The 15,396-nt window shown below is 50.2% G+C and overlaps 1 protein-coding gene across 2 annotated transcripts in view; it reads right to left on the bottom strand.

Annotated features, from left to right (window-relative positions):
- Positions 1-2,243: 2,243 nt before the first annotated feature.
- Positions 2,244-15,396, bottom strand: part of KLHL18 (kelch like family member 18) — a 40,359-nt gene continuing 27,206 nt past the window's right edge. Inside the window, exons 5-10 of one of the 2 annotated variants that reach the window (XM_075922991.2) lie at positions 14,803-14,963; positions 13,915-14,051; positions 11,720-11,957; positions 7,351-7,455; positions 6,413-6,524; positions 2,244-5,552 (exon numbers count right to left, since the gene is read on the bottom strand). In XM_075922991.2, coding sequence (XP_075779106.1) covers positions 5,166-5,552; positions 6,413-6,524; positions 7,351-7,455; positions 11,720-11,957; positions 13,915-14,051; positions 14,803-14,963 — 1,140 coding nt within the window. In that variant the 3' untranslated portion in view covers positions 2,244-5,165. The remainder of the gene's footprint in view (positions 5,553-6,412; positions 6,525-7,350; positions 7,456-11,719; positions 11,958-13,914; positions 14,052-14,802; positions 14,964-15,396) is intronic. The other variant, XM_075922992.2, reaches the window with a different exon arrangement.

The raw sequence follows: 15,396 nt of genomic DNA, 5'->3' as shown, positions 1-15,396 counted from the left end.
CCTCCCGCTCTGCAAAACCAACCCAAAAAGGGAAGCAATGCGGTCTAGTGGGTAGGACACTGCACTGGAAATCAGGAGATGCAGGTTCTATTCTTGACTCTGACACGGACCTGCTGTGTGACCAAGGACTCTGATTCCATTCGCGCTCTCTGCATTTAGACCACAAAACTCTCCGAGGCAGGGACATGTACAACGCTGAGCAGAGGCCTAGATTCTAGTGGTTTACAATGGATTCGCATTACAGTGAAGAGAGGGTGCTGCCCACTTTGTGGAAGTACTAGCACATAAGGTTATATTAAAGCTGCTGTGTGCACACTGCATAACCTATGACCCAAGGGATGAGAATGCAGGCAGGCAAAGACCCCCCCTCCCACACACACCCCCTCAAACTGATCTCTACTGCTTGTGGGCTTAGTAGCCAAAAGTGGATTTGAATTTGAGTCTAACTGTCCCTGTATCCGTGGTAGTTGAGGATTCCTGCACCCCTATGGCAGCGAAAACATTACTCAAAACGTATTTGGAATACTTAAGAATCTCTCTCTGGTCTGGCTAACCTCAGAACTGCTCTGAATGCAGATAGGAACCCTGCTCTCTGCAAAGAGACCCAAGGGACATAAGACACTAGGAAAATGCCCAAAGTTTCCATAGTTAGCAAATCAGCGGCCACAGCAAGCAACATTAACCCATTGGCTGTTTCTGGGCATGAATCAGTGTTTGGCCAGGCAGTTTCCAGTCAGCTAGAATCATGCATCTCCTCAGGGGCGCTTCGATCTTCCCTGCCAAGGGGACTTGTACAATGGCCGCTATGGGAAACATTCCTGGCAAGGCTAACGGAGAGGGTTCGAGGAAGCGATGATGGGAGATCAACTAAACACAAGGGCTGCGTCTAGACTGGCAAGATTTTCCCGCAAAAACAGCCGCTTTTGCGCAAAAACTTGCCAGCTGTCTACACTGGCCGCTTGATTTTGCGCAAAAGCACTGACGTTCTACTGTCTGAAATCAGTGCTTCTTGCGCAAATGCTTTGACGTTCCCATTCGGGCAAAAGCCCTTTTCCGGAAATGTTTTTGCGTAAGAGGGCCAGGGTAGACAGCTGAAAACTGTTTTGCGCAAAAAAGCCCCGATGGCAAAAATGGCGATTGGGGCTTCCTTGCGCAAAACCACGTCTAGATTGGCACGGACGCTTTTCCGCAAAAAGTGCTTTTGCGGAAAAGCGTCCGTGTCAATCTAGATGCTCTTTTCCTCAAATGCTTTTAACGGAAAAACTTCTCTGTTAAAAGCATTTGCGGAAAATCATTCCAGTCTAGACGTAGCCAAGGTGTCTAATTTCACTGACTCTCTTGTTCAGTGTAGCTACTGCATTCCTGACAAGGCCCAGTCGTTTACTCATCGTGGTGCAAGAAGATCTACCCCCCGTCCTCAGTCCAATGGAACTCTAGAACCGCACCTATCGACCATGAGCACATGAAGGCAGTCAAGTGCATCCATAGTAAATGAAATGGGGAGTCACAAGAAAGTTTGGAAAACTTCTGATGGGCCAGCAGGATATTTACACACTCTGGATGCAAATACATTATCACCGAGGGGAAAAATTGGGGCTAAAGGATTGATATCTGGGCAGGGGTCAAACTATCCTCTCTGTAGGAGAGAAATCCCATGATTATCACCAAAAGCGGCGAGGAGTCCTGTGGCACCTTATAGACTAACCGAAGTGTTGGAGCATAAGCTTTCGTGGGCAAAGACCCACTTCGTCAGATGCATCTGACCAAGTGGGTCTTGCCGCTTTTGCAGATTCAGACTAACACGGCTACCTCTATGATTATCACCATGTTTGCTAGATGGAAGTGGGCATCAAATGTCTCAACAGCTGCTGAGTCTTGGTGTATCTAAAACAGTTATTAAAAGACAGGTGACTTGGCCCCTAATGCTGTGGTGTCCAACACGCTAGCCACATGTGGCTACTTGGCTGGCTGAGGGTGGCTAGTTGCCTTACCAAATTATTAACATTTTCAGAATAATGCGGCTAGTTGGCTACTGGCTGGACCCCCCGGCTCTAAAGAAATCTGCTTACTCAGACACCCCTACTGGTGAAGTTTGGCTGAGAGTGGAAAAGACATGCTGGGAAGATAAAAAGGACAGAAAAAAACTGCAGTTTCCTTCCCAGTCACAAACTATACTTTCAAAAGCAAATGAAAAAACGCTCCCTCCTCCCTTCCCAGAATACACCATTTAAAAGCCTTGCAGCTAATGGCAAACAACAATTTTATTTTTCTACCACCTTTCAGTTCATGGCCCAAAAACCACCTTCGTCTTGATGCCAACGTTTAAGAAAAGTCTTCGCAGCCTGGAAACACCAAGCGAATGTTTATCCCCAAGCATGATTCACCGGTCGTTAAACGTACACAAACAGGAAATAGATATCGATACCGAGACAAACCACTCACGTTTGTGACCAGACGTGCTCATATTACACACCGACAATATACATGGTACCTGAATACAGACATGTCCACACTTGAAGTAAAAACCCTAAGCAGCAGTGAGGTTTTAGATATGAAACAACAATGAAGCACAGACATTCAGACTCAGTACCCCGTGGGAAGAGGTGGTGAGTGCGCAGCTCCTACTGAATGACGGAAACGAGGGTGCTCCGGTGTCTCTCAGAGCTTGCAGAGGAACTCAAAAGAGCGCACACAAAAAGCAACGGAGGTATCTGTAGCATTTTCCCGTGTCCCTTTGATACAATGGAAGAGATTAGTGTTTGAATCAACTCTTCCGGTCAGCAGCCTGCGCTGGCATCCCCGCAGCCTGTGACCTCGGCCGAGGGCTTCACTAAAGGCTCAGACAGCAGGAAGCGGGCTGAGAAGGGAGCCCTAGGTTAGTGACAGGCCATGTTCGTGCAAGCAAAATACTGAATAAATACACTTCACATCATTTTGTAATACCCCCGAGTACCAAGAGGTCTCTTCTCTCCTTCCCTCGCCTTGCCTGGATATTATATGCCACTTAAGCGGTCAGTGTCGGGCATTGCTGTGACCCCTCTTTCATGTAAGTTCTCACAGAGTTCTGGCTTCCCACGTGGATCGACTGAAGGGGTCTCAGGTCTGCTCTGAGTTTGAAAAACGTGGCTGCTTCTTGGGTTAGCACAAAAGGAAGTTCCAAAGGATGGCATCCTTTCCAGAAGTGCGCCATTCGTCCTGGTGGAACCTACAACCACACCACGTGCTGGCCACTCAAACCGACCTCAGTCAAGTCCCCGTGGGATGTTTCTTTTACTTCCAGAAAAAAAGGGGCCAAGTTTGTAAACTCGAGGCAGGAAAAAAAAAATCGTTGCAAAGCCACATCTTGGTGCCTGAAGAACAGGCATCAATGTAGGAGGAAATGCCAACTTAGACTGGGCTCCAGTCAGCCACTCTATAAAGGGTAACAGACATTAAGGTACCTGGCAAGTCGGCAGGGCAAAGATGACTCCAAAGCATCTCTCAGATGGTATGTGTTACCACGTTTGCAGGAAGACCACAAGGATCCAGGAGTCCTTCCATTTGTAATCATTACAGGAGAGAGACAGGGATATTAAAGAGAGAAAGCACCGGAAGAAGGGGTAGAGAACGCCTGATCTTCTGCCAGTGTAGGCTGCATGACAGGAAAACACAACAGTGGGGAGCACATGGGAACGGATTCCTTGGAAGAGACCAGACTAGTCACTACTAGTCTTTTACATTTCTCTCTCCTTTGACAACATCTTTCTCTTAATCTCATACAATGCCATTGTTTGGCTGTAAAACAATTGCAGCATGGCTAGATTAACACAGTATCAACCAGGCATGCTGTACAGATCTTTCACAATGGAGCCTCAACCGAAACAGCGAGACGCTGAATAAATAAAACCTTTGGCTCTGCTGAGTGTTTGTGCATGTGTGATTTTTCTGGGGTTTAAATTCAGTCTCTTGCACAAACCCTCACTGTCCATCATTGCTGTGCATGATTTCTCTCTCAGCCTGTATTTCACTTTTCTGAAGCAAATGACAGCTGTCAAATAGGCCAACAGCTGGCAGAAAAGCTCCGAACAAGCGGGCCAAGTGCACATTTCAAAACCCACAGCATTTTTGTGAAATCAAAACCATCTGACTGCACATTTTCATCTTTGCTCGAAAGCGCCAAAGGACAGCGCTTGACCACACTGCAATTCAGTTGCTTCTAATATGTATTTTGGAAACCAGGGCCTAAGTTTTGTGAAAGGGAGGGGGGAAAAAAGAAGAAAAACTTTACAGCAGATTGAGTTTTAAGGAAGATCTCTGTACAATTAACATTTTGGCAATTTTCCTATTTGAATGTGCGTTTGCTGCATGTGTCATTTATAGTCAATTGTTTTCTTCGGCAGCCTGTTGGAACAGTTGGATGTTTAATCTAGTTTTTTGGACAATCTGAGAGGGAGAAACATTTGTTACTCCCCCTCAATGGCTACCTCCCATTCTCCTGATCAATCAGAACCAAGTAAGTTTCACTCACAAGTAGTAAAGGGGAGATGCTGGTCATAGGGGTAGGTCCTCAGAAATTGAGGGACAACACATCTCCAAGATTTACCTCCCATACGGGCTTCTAAGAACCAATGTTGGTTAAAAAGACCATTCTGTTTTGTGGCAATGGGTAAAATCCAATGTGCCTGGGAACTCAACAGAATGAATGGGACTGTTCACAACACTCCCGCTACTGTGGTTAATATTAAAGTGAATCGTGGCATTAGGGCCATTTGCCCGGAATATGCTGCGTACCCACTCCCCCTCACCGATCTGGCCGGCATTGGTTTGTGCAGGGTCAAACCAACCTACAGACCACACTACACAACCAGAAGTAGCCCCCATCTGGATCAATGCAGTACCTGCAACACGGGCCAGGAGGAAGTGTTTCCCTCGCCTTAGGTCCACTTCATGACTAGAAGTGCGGGTGATAGGAAGGGAATGGGTGACAGGCATGATCTGAATGGTTAATTATTCATCTACTGTGGAGCCTCAGCCCGAAAATCATCACAGGGTAACTTTCTGTTGAACTGTGATTGTGAATGACACTTGAGCACCTAGAAATGTACCTCTGGAGAGATCACACCACAAAACCCTCACTAAACCTCTCCAGGGTCTGTAGCTTAGAGACAGCCGCTGACGGTTCCTTCTCAGATGGTCAGGAGCGGTACGCACCCCACACCAACCCCTCCCTCGTGACACACCATAGGGGCCATAAACGTCCAGCGGTTGGTTTCTGGGTCGTACATTTCTACCGAGCTCAGGTTGGACTGTCCGTCATAGCCGCCCACCGCATACAGGCGACCACAGTTGGCTACCAGGGAGACACGGCTCCTCCGGGTGTTCATAGGGACAATCAGGTACCACTGATCCGCCATGGAGCTGTAAACCTCGGCGATGCTGAGGAAGCCGGAGCCATCGTACCCGCCGCAGACGAACATCTTGCTGCCCAGGGAGGCGGCTCCATGCCGACAACGCTTGTTCAGCATGCTCGCGACCGGATGCCATGTGGCTGTGTGATGGTTGTAGTACTCCACCTGCAGGTAAGAGAGCGTCAACATAAGGAGGACATTCTAGCATGTATACACCTGCATTGTGGGCTGCACATAGACAGGCAATCAGAGCTACTCTTAAGCCTACGTAAGTATGTAGAAGATCATTACAGGCAGATTAGGGTACAGGTAGATTACTGGTGCTTGGGTAAAGCATCGTCCTGGAAGGCAGCCAGCCTCCGTTTGGAGATACGGAGATGATGAATCCGCCACTTCCCTCAGTAGCTGGATTTCAGTCATTCTGGCTACCCCTTCTTGTGGCTTACAGAGGAATAGAATTGTAGGGCTGGGAGGGGCCATAAGTCATCTAGCCCAGCCACCCCGCCATGCTAGAGCAGTGCTTTTCAAACTCCATTGCATCATGACCCTCTTTGGACAACAAAAATTACTCCACGCCCCCAGGAGGGGGGACTGAAGCCTGAGCTCTCCTGAGCCTCCCCACCTGGAGAGAAAGGAGGTAGGGTGATTGGCCTGGGAGAGGAGGAGGGGGAGGAGGAACGGCAGGGCAGCCGCAGGCCGGATCCATCGGCTTGGTGGGCCGGATCCGGCCTGCAGAGAGCCATTTGCCCACCCTGGTCTAGCCCCTAGTGGGTTTGTTTGACTCAGTTAGTGGTGCCTGCTCAGGAACCACCTAGGACTAGACCAAGAGGTGATACTGACGACAAGGACGAAGGAGCTGTATGCTTAGATGACGGAGCTGCATCAGCTTGGACTAACTGTGCTGACCAGAGATAGGCAAAAGGCAGGTTTTCCACCCTGTGGTCAGCACAGTTAGTCCAACTTCACCAGCCCAGAGTTGCAAGAAATCAGTGTGGTGCAGAACTGGCTCCGAGATTCAGACTTACACTGCTGAAAATCTGTAAACCGTCATGCCCTCCAGACACGTAGATCCTGCCTTCGAACACGGTGACTCCAGCCGCGCTGCGATTCGAACTCATGGGGGTCGCTACTGTCCACCTTGCCGAGAGAAAAGCCAATAGCAGCAGTGCAAGAATCTCTCCCTTCCACAGGCAGTGCACATGAAGCTCCATATAAAGACATTAAATGATTACACAAAACTTCCTGGTGACCCAGAAGCCTTTCAGGTATTGAGTGTCTAGTATTTTCACTCCGCCATCTATTCATTCTAGACAAGGCCCTTCGTTTTCAAATTTTATTGTGTAAATAAACAAAAGCATTTCCCAAGAACGTATCCGTGTTTATTTCAAAGGTTAATAATTTGGGGAAATACCAGCAGAATAAATTAACTTCACAGATTTCTGGGAAAATGTTGGAGTTAATATTGGGGAACGGGAGGACGGGAAAAAGGAACAAAATGGAAGAGAGTATTGAAAGTAAAAGTAAGGTAATGCTGTGGTTTATTACGTGGATTACACATTAAGAGCATGTACGTGTGTGTCTTTGACAAACAAGTCTTGCATGTATACTTTGATTAATTTGATATTAACAGATACATCTCTGATGTAATATATTGAATGTTCTTAGCATAAAATCAGTATTTCTGTATGTCCGAATGGTCCAAAATTCAGGTAGGGGAAACAGTATCTGTAAAAACTGAAAATGAAGGGCCATACTTCTGTATCAAAACTTTATTCCATTCACTCCTCTAGAGCTAGTACACGTGGTTTTAAGCCAAACGTAGTTACTCAATCAAAAATAAAGGTTTTCCAGCCTATTGTAGCTCATCTTTTTTAAAAACCGGTGCTCTCGGCTGTTCCTCCTGTGTTTGAGGACATAGGCAGAACCCAGCGGGAGAAGCCAGAGTATGTTTAGAAGCTCTTACTTGTCTGTTTCTGGTGAGTAGGTCTCCACAGAGTTGAGGGATGAGTTTCCATCATACCCGCCACACACATAGATCTGCCCATCCAGCACGACTGTTCCCATCGCGCTGAAATGAAGGGCATAACACCAGGTTAGACTGCTTTGGGCAACTGAAACATGTTGCATCATGAAACAAAATTTTGCAGCGTACCTTGGCAGACACTTAGTGGATAAAACCGGCTTCGTTCTCTGAGAGTCTCTGCGTCTGGGAAGCAGGTCGATACTTACTGCTATCCAACTACTTATTAATATAGCTCACCCCATGAGCCCAATATCTGGCTAACATGCAGATGTTCATGAATTAAATAAATGCAGCCAATTAGCAAACAGCTTTAGAGATGTAGGGAAACTGCTTACAACATTCTGCAAATGCACCTCAACCTGGACCTGAAAAGAATCAACTCTAGGGAGGGCAACATTTAGTCTTTGCTCCCTTTTAACCTTAACTACAGCTACCCACAAAGCTGACTGGTAGTGATGATTTTACAAGCTAGACAGAGGCCTAAGGTGGCCAATTCAACTGACTATACCCTGATTCCATATTAAATCACACAAACAAAAGTAGGGAAAGACCCAGTAGATTATTTCCAGTCTGCTAAACCACTCACCTGGTGGAGCCAGACAACAGACCTTCCTATATTAAGGCCATTTCTATGCTAAATGGAAGATCGCCATTGCCACAATCAACCTTCCAGAGTTTGATTTAGCAAGTCTAGTTAAGACTCGCTAAATCGAACTCAGAGGGTCCCCCCTGCCTGCTGCCAGTACTCCTGCTCCTGCGAGGAGTAAGAGAAGACAACAGCAGCTTTTACTTGCGTCAGCCTCCCACTATGGGAATGGCATGGAGACGCAAAACACGGAACGTTGACTCCAACTACATAATTAAACGTTGCTAGAGTTGCATAGCTTGCTTCAACCTTCCTCTTTAGCGTAGACCTGGCCTAAGAGACAGCCCCAATACGAACATCCCATTTTGTTCCCGAGCCTCTTCCAACTCCTGTTCCAAAATACAAACCTTACCCCAAAAAGAGTTTTGGTCCTGAAAAGGGAGATGAACCAGAGACTCCATGAAGCCCACTAGAGTCTTCACTCTTGCTACTGGGTTACCAGGTAGTCTTAAAAAAAATACCAGACACACACTTCATGGGGTGGTGGGGGGGGACTGGCTGGGAGGGGAGCAGGGCTGGATGGGGGGGGGGGGGGAGCAGAGCTGGCGGGGGGCGGGCACTGGCTGGGGGAGGTGTGTGGGGGGGCAGCAGACGGGAAACAGAGCTGGTCGGTGGGGGGAAGGGCAGAGCAGGGCTGGCGGGGAGAGCTCAGGAGGAGGAGGGGAGAACTGGCCGCCGGAAGCAGCACTGGCAGGGGGTGCACCGGGGCTGGCCGGGGGAGATCGGGAGGAGAAGTGGGGGAGAACCAACAGGCCGGCCAGGAGGGGGTGGGAGGGAGGAGCATATCAGCCGGTGGGGGGCGGGACTGACCTGGGCAGTGCAGATCCCAGGGCTCTCCCGCCCCTGCACGGTCTAGACGAAGCGCGAGTGAGTCCAGCTGCAGCTCCACCATGCGCTTGACCAGTGCACAGGAGCACGGACCCAGCTGCCCCTCCTCTCACACAACCAGGGCTCCCAGCACTGATCACACCCCACTTCCCAGCCACTCCCCCCGCCAGGCTCCTGGATTTTCTGGATTTTTTTTTTTTTTTTAACCAAACAGAGCCCCAGAAAACCGGACACCTAACAACCTACTTGCTACTGATTTTGGGTAGAAGGCACTCAGATACAGTGGCAATGGTACAAAAGCCCTTAGATCGACAGCAACTGCTTTAGGTACCAATGTCAGCTCCCTTAAGTTAGTCAGCCCCCCACTGTCAAACGCTTGTCTCACAACGGACCGTCAGGAACAAATACTCCACGGAGGATAATGGAGATCAATGTTAAACCTTCTGCTTCTCATTTACGCTCTTCTCTTCAAGCCCCTCCACTTCCCTGTCCGCACTTATCTTGCGGTAAGAAAACCATTTAGGATTGCAGAAGCCAAGCACTTGGATACAATCCTGCAAAGCACCCACTCTCTTACTGACGAAGTTTTAATGAGGATGACGCCCGCTCCAGGAAGGTGCAAGCAGAACGGGACACTTGTGGCAGGGTTGCAGCCCAGGACGTTGTGTAGGAAATCAGGGGTTCCCCCACCCCCAGACCAATCATGCTCCTTCTGGTTTAGGCTCCGCTCCTTCTGGGGCGGCCTGGGGCTATTTCAACAATTTCTGAAGTGTCCCCTAGTCAAAAATTATTGCCCACCTCCTGAGTGTCAAGTCCTGAAAACATTTCCAGCCTGGAGTAGGATATGGGTGGAAATGATTCCAGGACTTGACACTCAGGCGTGTCCCTGGAGGCAGACCTAAGAGCCTTGGCCAGCATGAACAGGGCTCACTTGGCACAACCTGCTGAGGTCCCCAATTGCGCCCTACAGATCTGAAATTGTATTTGCTTGAACAGAAGCCCCCTGAACAAGCACAATCCCAATGGACTCCCCTCACACGGTATTTCAAGTCACAGGCTACCAGGCAGCACGCTCTTCCCAGGCGATTAGCTCTGGAAACCACATTAAAAGAAGGCCCCAGGATGATTATGGGGACGACGTGCTGCAAAGCTAGCAGAAGGGACAATTTAACAATGCTCAGTGCCCGAGGAGCAGGATAAAGAAACCAAAGTAAAAGCACTGAAAGCCACAAACACGTTTACATTTGGAAGGCGAGAGATGAGCCACAGGCTGTTGTGGTAGAAGGAACAGTGTAGCCAGGAGAGTTAATAGGTGGGTTTTTCCAGCGTTGTTGGTCACATGACACAGTGTGTGTTTCCAACTGCCACCACAACATAACTTCTAGGGCGGTGTGATTATACCAGGCTCCCCTGACTCAGCGTTTAAACCACCAGCTCTTCTGTTCAGCTATGAAAATTTCTCCGGACTCCAGGCTTGGAGTGCGAACCCTGCACTGTGTGCGAATTGACTCCGCTTTCCAGAGGAGACCACAGAGACAGACAACTCATCACGCTGCCGGGGCTGAGTGTTCCCTAGGACACATTTTCCAATGATTTATGCAGCCTCGTTTTAAAAAGGTCCCAAGCAATATGGCTTCCATCACTTCCTTTGGACCTCTATTCCCCGTCGTCAGAGTCTACCAGCAAGTTCTCTCAGATATAAAACCGAGAAAAAATTCCTAACTGTCAGGGTGGTCAAATATTGGAATAAATTGCCAAGGGAGGTGGTGGAATCTCCCTCTCTGGAGATATTTAAGAACAGGTTAGATAGACATCTGTCAGGGATGGTGTAGACGGAGCTTGGTCCTGCCTTGAGGGTGGGGGGCTGGACTTGATGACCTCTTGAGGTCCCTTCCAGTCCTATTATTCTATGATTCTATGAAAGGGAAAACAGGCTGAATCCTACTTGAGTTCGTGCTGCTACAAATAAATCTCCCTCAGACATTTCCACCACCCCTCTTTTAGGGAGTTCTGTCCCCGTTCTCGATGGCCAGACCCTGTCTATATAGCTCTTAATCGCCACAACCCGACAGAATTTGACTAGAGTGTAGGCTGTGGGGTGGGGCTGAGGAGGAGAGAGTTTTAGGTTTCAGGAGGTGGCTCCAGCTTGGGGAGGAGAGATGGGGAGGGAGGGCTTACCTTGAGCAGCTCCCAGTCAGTGGGGGAGGGAGGGGAGGCTAAGGCAGCTTCCTGTCTCTCCTGGCACCACTGACCATGCTACGCCCCAGAAGCAGCCAGCAGCAGGGTCCCAGCCAATGGGAGAGCGGAGCTAGTGCTCAGGGCAGGGGCAGTGCGTGAAGTCCTGTGCGCGCTTTCCCTCACCGAGAAGTCAGGCCTGTTGCCAGCCATTTCTGGGGTGCAGCGCAGTCTGCGGGGCCAGGACAGGTAGCTAGCCGCATTAGCACCCCCACTGATCACCTGGTCCCCCTGCAGCAATGAGACCCAGGGCCTGACATTCCATGACCCAGAAGTGGGTCACGCCCCCTAGTTTGAAAACAACTGGTCTGCGGACAACAGCTGTGTGTATCTACACTCCCCAGCGAGTTCAAAATGGACAGTAACATTCCCAGCGCGGTGGCACCCCAGCTATGCCAAACGCAGCCGTTCCTGGTTCCATTCCTTTGAGCATGCAGCCCAAATGGTGCTTTGGTCTTTTGCCCGCTGCATTGCCCTGCAAACTCCTCTCTGACCTCCGAGGTCACCTCCGCCGTTTTCCGCACCACTGCTTCGTACATTCCCCCCTGCCATTCCTTCAGCCTCCGGCGCCGTACCGAAGGGAGCAGGTTTCTCACGTACCTTCGCTTGCTGTTCATGCTTCCCGCTTTAGACCAAGAATCCGTCTCTGGGTTGTAAACTTCCACCGTGCTCAGTCTTAACTGGCCGTCGTAGCCACCAATGGCGTACAAGAGTCCATTCACCACGGCCACGCCCACTCGGCTCCGCGCCGTCGTCATCGGCTGGCACTTCTCCCAGCGATTGGCAATGGGGTCAAACACTTCCACCACATTCAGTGAATCACCTGCATAAAAATTTGCTACTCAAATTAAAAAAAGTGACAGGGCCTGGGGATTCCTTGGAGTCTCTGCTGAACGGGGGCTGAAGCAGAAAATTATGGGCTTCCGCCATATGTTCATCCATGCCTGGAAGGATAAAGGGGATACAAGGTTTGTGCTTTGAGCTTTCAGGGCAAAACCTGAGCCCAAGGCCTTGCGTATCTGCACAGACCATCCCTACAGGTGGGCACCTGCCTGATGGGCTATGGAAGGGTAGTAGGGACCATTAAGAGGCTACACTCAAGCCTTCCGATTGGCGTCACCCCCTTAGCTGTTGCATCTTTTTATTCCTACATAAATGTTAGCTGCTGCAAGAATCCCCCACCCAGTGCCACCCAACCCCCAGGGAAACTGCTCAACAACGCAGGGAGTTCCTGTAAACCTGGGCGCCAGACTCCTCACATCCTGCCCCTGCAGTAACACACCAGGCTCGGAGACTTAATCAGCATCTCTAGGGCCAGTCGACTCCCTAGAATCACAGCATGGCTGCCTTCAGCCTTCGCCGGTAGGGACCCAGGCCTCACCGGGCAGCCCCCGGCTTTTGTGAGCTGCTGCCCAGTGCGGATCCCAGTTTCAAAGCTATTGTAAATCTCCTGGCTGACGGTCGCCCTAAAGAACGATGGTGTAATGCAGTTCCGCCAACATTCTACTAGCCAAACTACTGCTTTATCACATCCCTTCCTTGTCCCCTACAGAGCTCATGCTGGGGGACCCCTTCCTTGTCCCCTACAGAGCTCATGCTGGGGGACCCCTTCCTTGTCCCCTACAGAGCTCATGCTGGGGGACAAGGCAGGGATCTGGAGAACCTGGCGGTTTGAAGAACAGAGCAGAGTCCCGCAGCCAGGAAGAAAACAACAGGGGAGGCCACCTAGGGATGAGAAGGACTAGTTGCAGCTAGCAAACGCTTATCAGATAGTCGACAGGATAGTCGACTAGTCGCTTCCCCGCCTCGCTGCCTCTCTCAGAAAGCGGTAGCAAGGTGGGGTGGAAGAGGAGGGGTACTTCAAAGTGTCAGTGTCACTTGAAGCCTGGTTCCAGACCCTGGGCTCCACACAGCACTGCCGCTTTGAAATGCTACTTGCAGCCTGGAGACAGCTGGGGCAACCCCAGACTCCACACGGATTTCAAAGCGGCAGCGCCATGTGGAGCCCAGGATCAGCTGGGGATTCCCCCGCTGACCCTGGCCTGCACACAGCACTGCCAAATTGAAATGCCGCAGGGAGCCCAGCGTCAGCGGCATTTCAAAGTGGCAGTGCCACAGGGACCCCAGCGTCAGGCTGATCCCGGGCTCCACGCGGCACTTTCACCTTTGAAGTGTAGCAACGCTTGTTGCTACACTTCAAAGGTGGAAATGCCCAATCAACTAATCGAATAGTCAATGCAGAAAACATCGACTATTCGATTAGTCAATCAGTTGCCATTTAAACCTCCTTGAGGCCACTAGCTGCTGAATGGCTCATGTGGCAGCACTTACACTGGGCCCCAGAATTTTAGTGGCTTGAGCATTGGCCTGCTAAACCCAGGGTTGTGAGTTCAATCCTTGTGGAGGTCATTTGGGGCAAAAATTTGTCAGGGATGGTACTTGGTCCTGCTGTGAAGGCAGGGGACTGGACTTGACCTTTCAAGGTCCCTTCCAGTTCTAGGAGATAGGCAATCTCCATTAATTTAAAAAATTAGATTGCAACGCGGGGGTAGTGTTCTCAATATCCCTGAGCAATCCAGCCGGCGTTCCTAGAGTGCCAGAGGTTCAACAACTGGTAAGAGCCACCTTCAGAATTCAGTTGGCTGGATGCTCTCAGTGTCAACACAGGCAGCAGGAAAAGGGAGAGCAGGAGAGACTGCTTAGCATTCAGTGGGTGAGGGATGTACTTCACAGTCAGACTGCTACTCGATATACCACGGCACAGTGTAGCTGGGGGACAGGGATATGCAAGGTACCTGCTGAATTCAGCCCTCCAACAGCATAAATCAATCCTGCGATGGAGGTGCAGCACCGGGGACGGGTTTTGAATGCTGGGAGGTGCGGCCGGCGTTCTGGCATTAGGTGGTAGTCTTTTGCCTCATCCACCAGGTCCCTGAAATTAAGACCAAAAACATGAGAAGGACAGGTTAGTGGTGTTGGGACCACCCTCCTTCTGGGCTGAGGCCATCAATGAGGATGTCAACTGATCTCTTCTCTACCAAGAAAGAGCTAATCTTCCTAGATCGGGGTGGGCAAAAATCGGGGCCGGATCCGGCCTGCCAACCTTTTCGCTCAATCTGAAGCATGGATAGTGGAGTGACTCAGAGGAGCACCTGTCTTAAGGGGTAGTGCCGAGTTTCTAAGATATCACACTCACACTCACTCCTTCCTTACCCCATCTCTGCAGGTAAGATAACACAGCAGGACAGCTTTCCCTGTCTTAAAGAGACAGTGCATGGCTTCTCTCAGAAACTTACGCAGCAGCAGCCAGTACAGTGTCACTGTCACATACAGTCTGTGTCTCACACATGTGTGTGTGAGAAAGAGAATCTCTGTCTCTCTGTAGCCCCCAACCCCAGCTCTTTCATCTGAGGCCCCGCCCCTTCCAGGGGGCCTGGAGCCAGCCTGTGACCATGTAACCGAAATTCACGAAGTGGTCCCTGCTGCGGAAATTATTGCCCACCTCTGTTCTAGCTGATGGTTCAGCCACGCCAGCAGGGTAGCAGGAGGGAATTGCTGTTTTGCTACATGTGGCATTCCCATTTCATGGAAAGAGGATTTCAGTCTCTGGGAGCCCCACTCCCCACACTATCAGCATGGACTCCTCACAATGGGCAACTCCTGGACAGCCACCAAGTGCTCACCGGCATTTATGGCAGCAGCGCACGAGGTCATCTTGTTGCACGCGGTCAGTGAGGAACTGAGGTCGACAAAGGGGCAGTCGGATTTTGGACAGTAGCTCGGGTAAGCAGGGTTCCCGCTGATCTCGATCGTACCGGACCCAGGCCAACGCAGCTTCGAATACCTGCCGGAAGAGAGAGGAGCATTTGTTGCTAGGTGCTTGGGGGAGAGAGACGAGATTTTCTTTTCTGTGTCCTGAAGCAGCTCACAAGAGGAGGAAGGAAACAACCTGTAACAAATGGGCTGTAATAGAAGGAACATCTTGCCTAGGTGCACAGTGATCACGAACACAGAAAGGGATCTAGAGCAAAGATACTGACACTACCACCCAGCGACCAGCTCAGGATATTATTCCTTCTCCATTCTTAGCAGGCATCTCTCGGTCACTGGGGCCATCAACATCATTGTTGAATTGACCAGAGGGGTCTATTATAGCATGGGACATTCTGCACAAGATCTGGAATTCATTTCCCACCCATAGCCACAGTGTGCTGACCTGGGCAGGCGTCCATTCCAGGAGCATCGTCCCATTGGTCTACCCAGGCCACTGCCTCCCG

Source organism: Pelodiscus sinensis, chromosome 2 (genome assembly GCF_052426305.1).
Source record: "Pelodiscus sinensis isolate ZL-2025 chromosome 2, ASM5242630v1, whole genome shotgun sequence".
Classification (NCBI taxonomy): domain Eukaryota; kingdom Metazoa; phylum Chordata; order Testudines; family Trionychidae; genus Pelodiscus; species Pelodiscus sinensis.
Note: the sequence above shows the minus strand (reverse complement) of the source record. Positions and strands in the feature narration are given on the sequence as shown.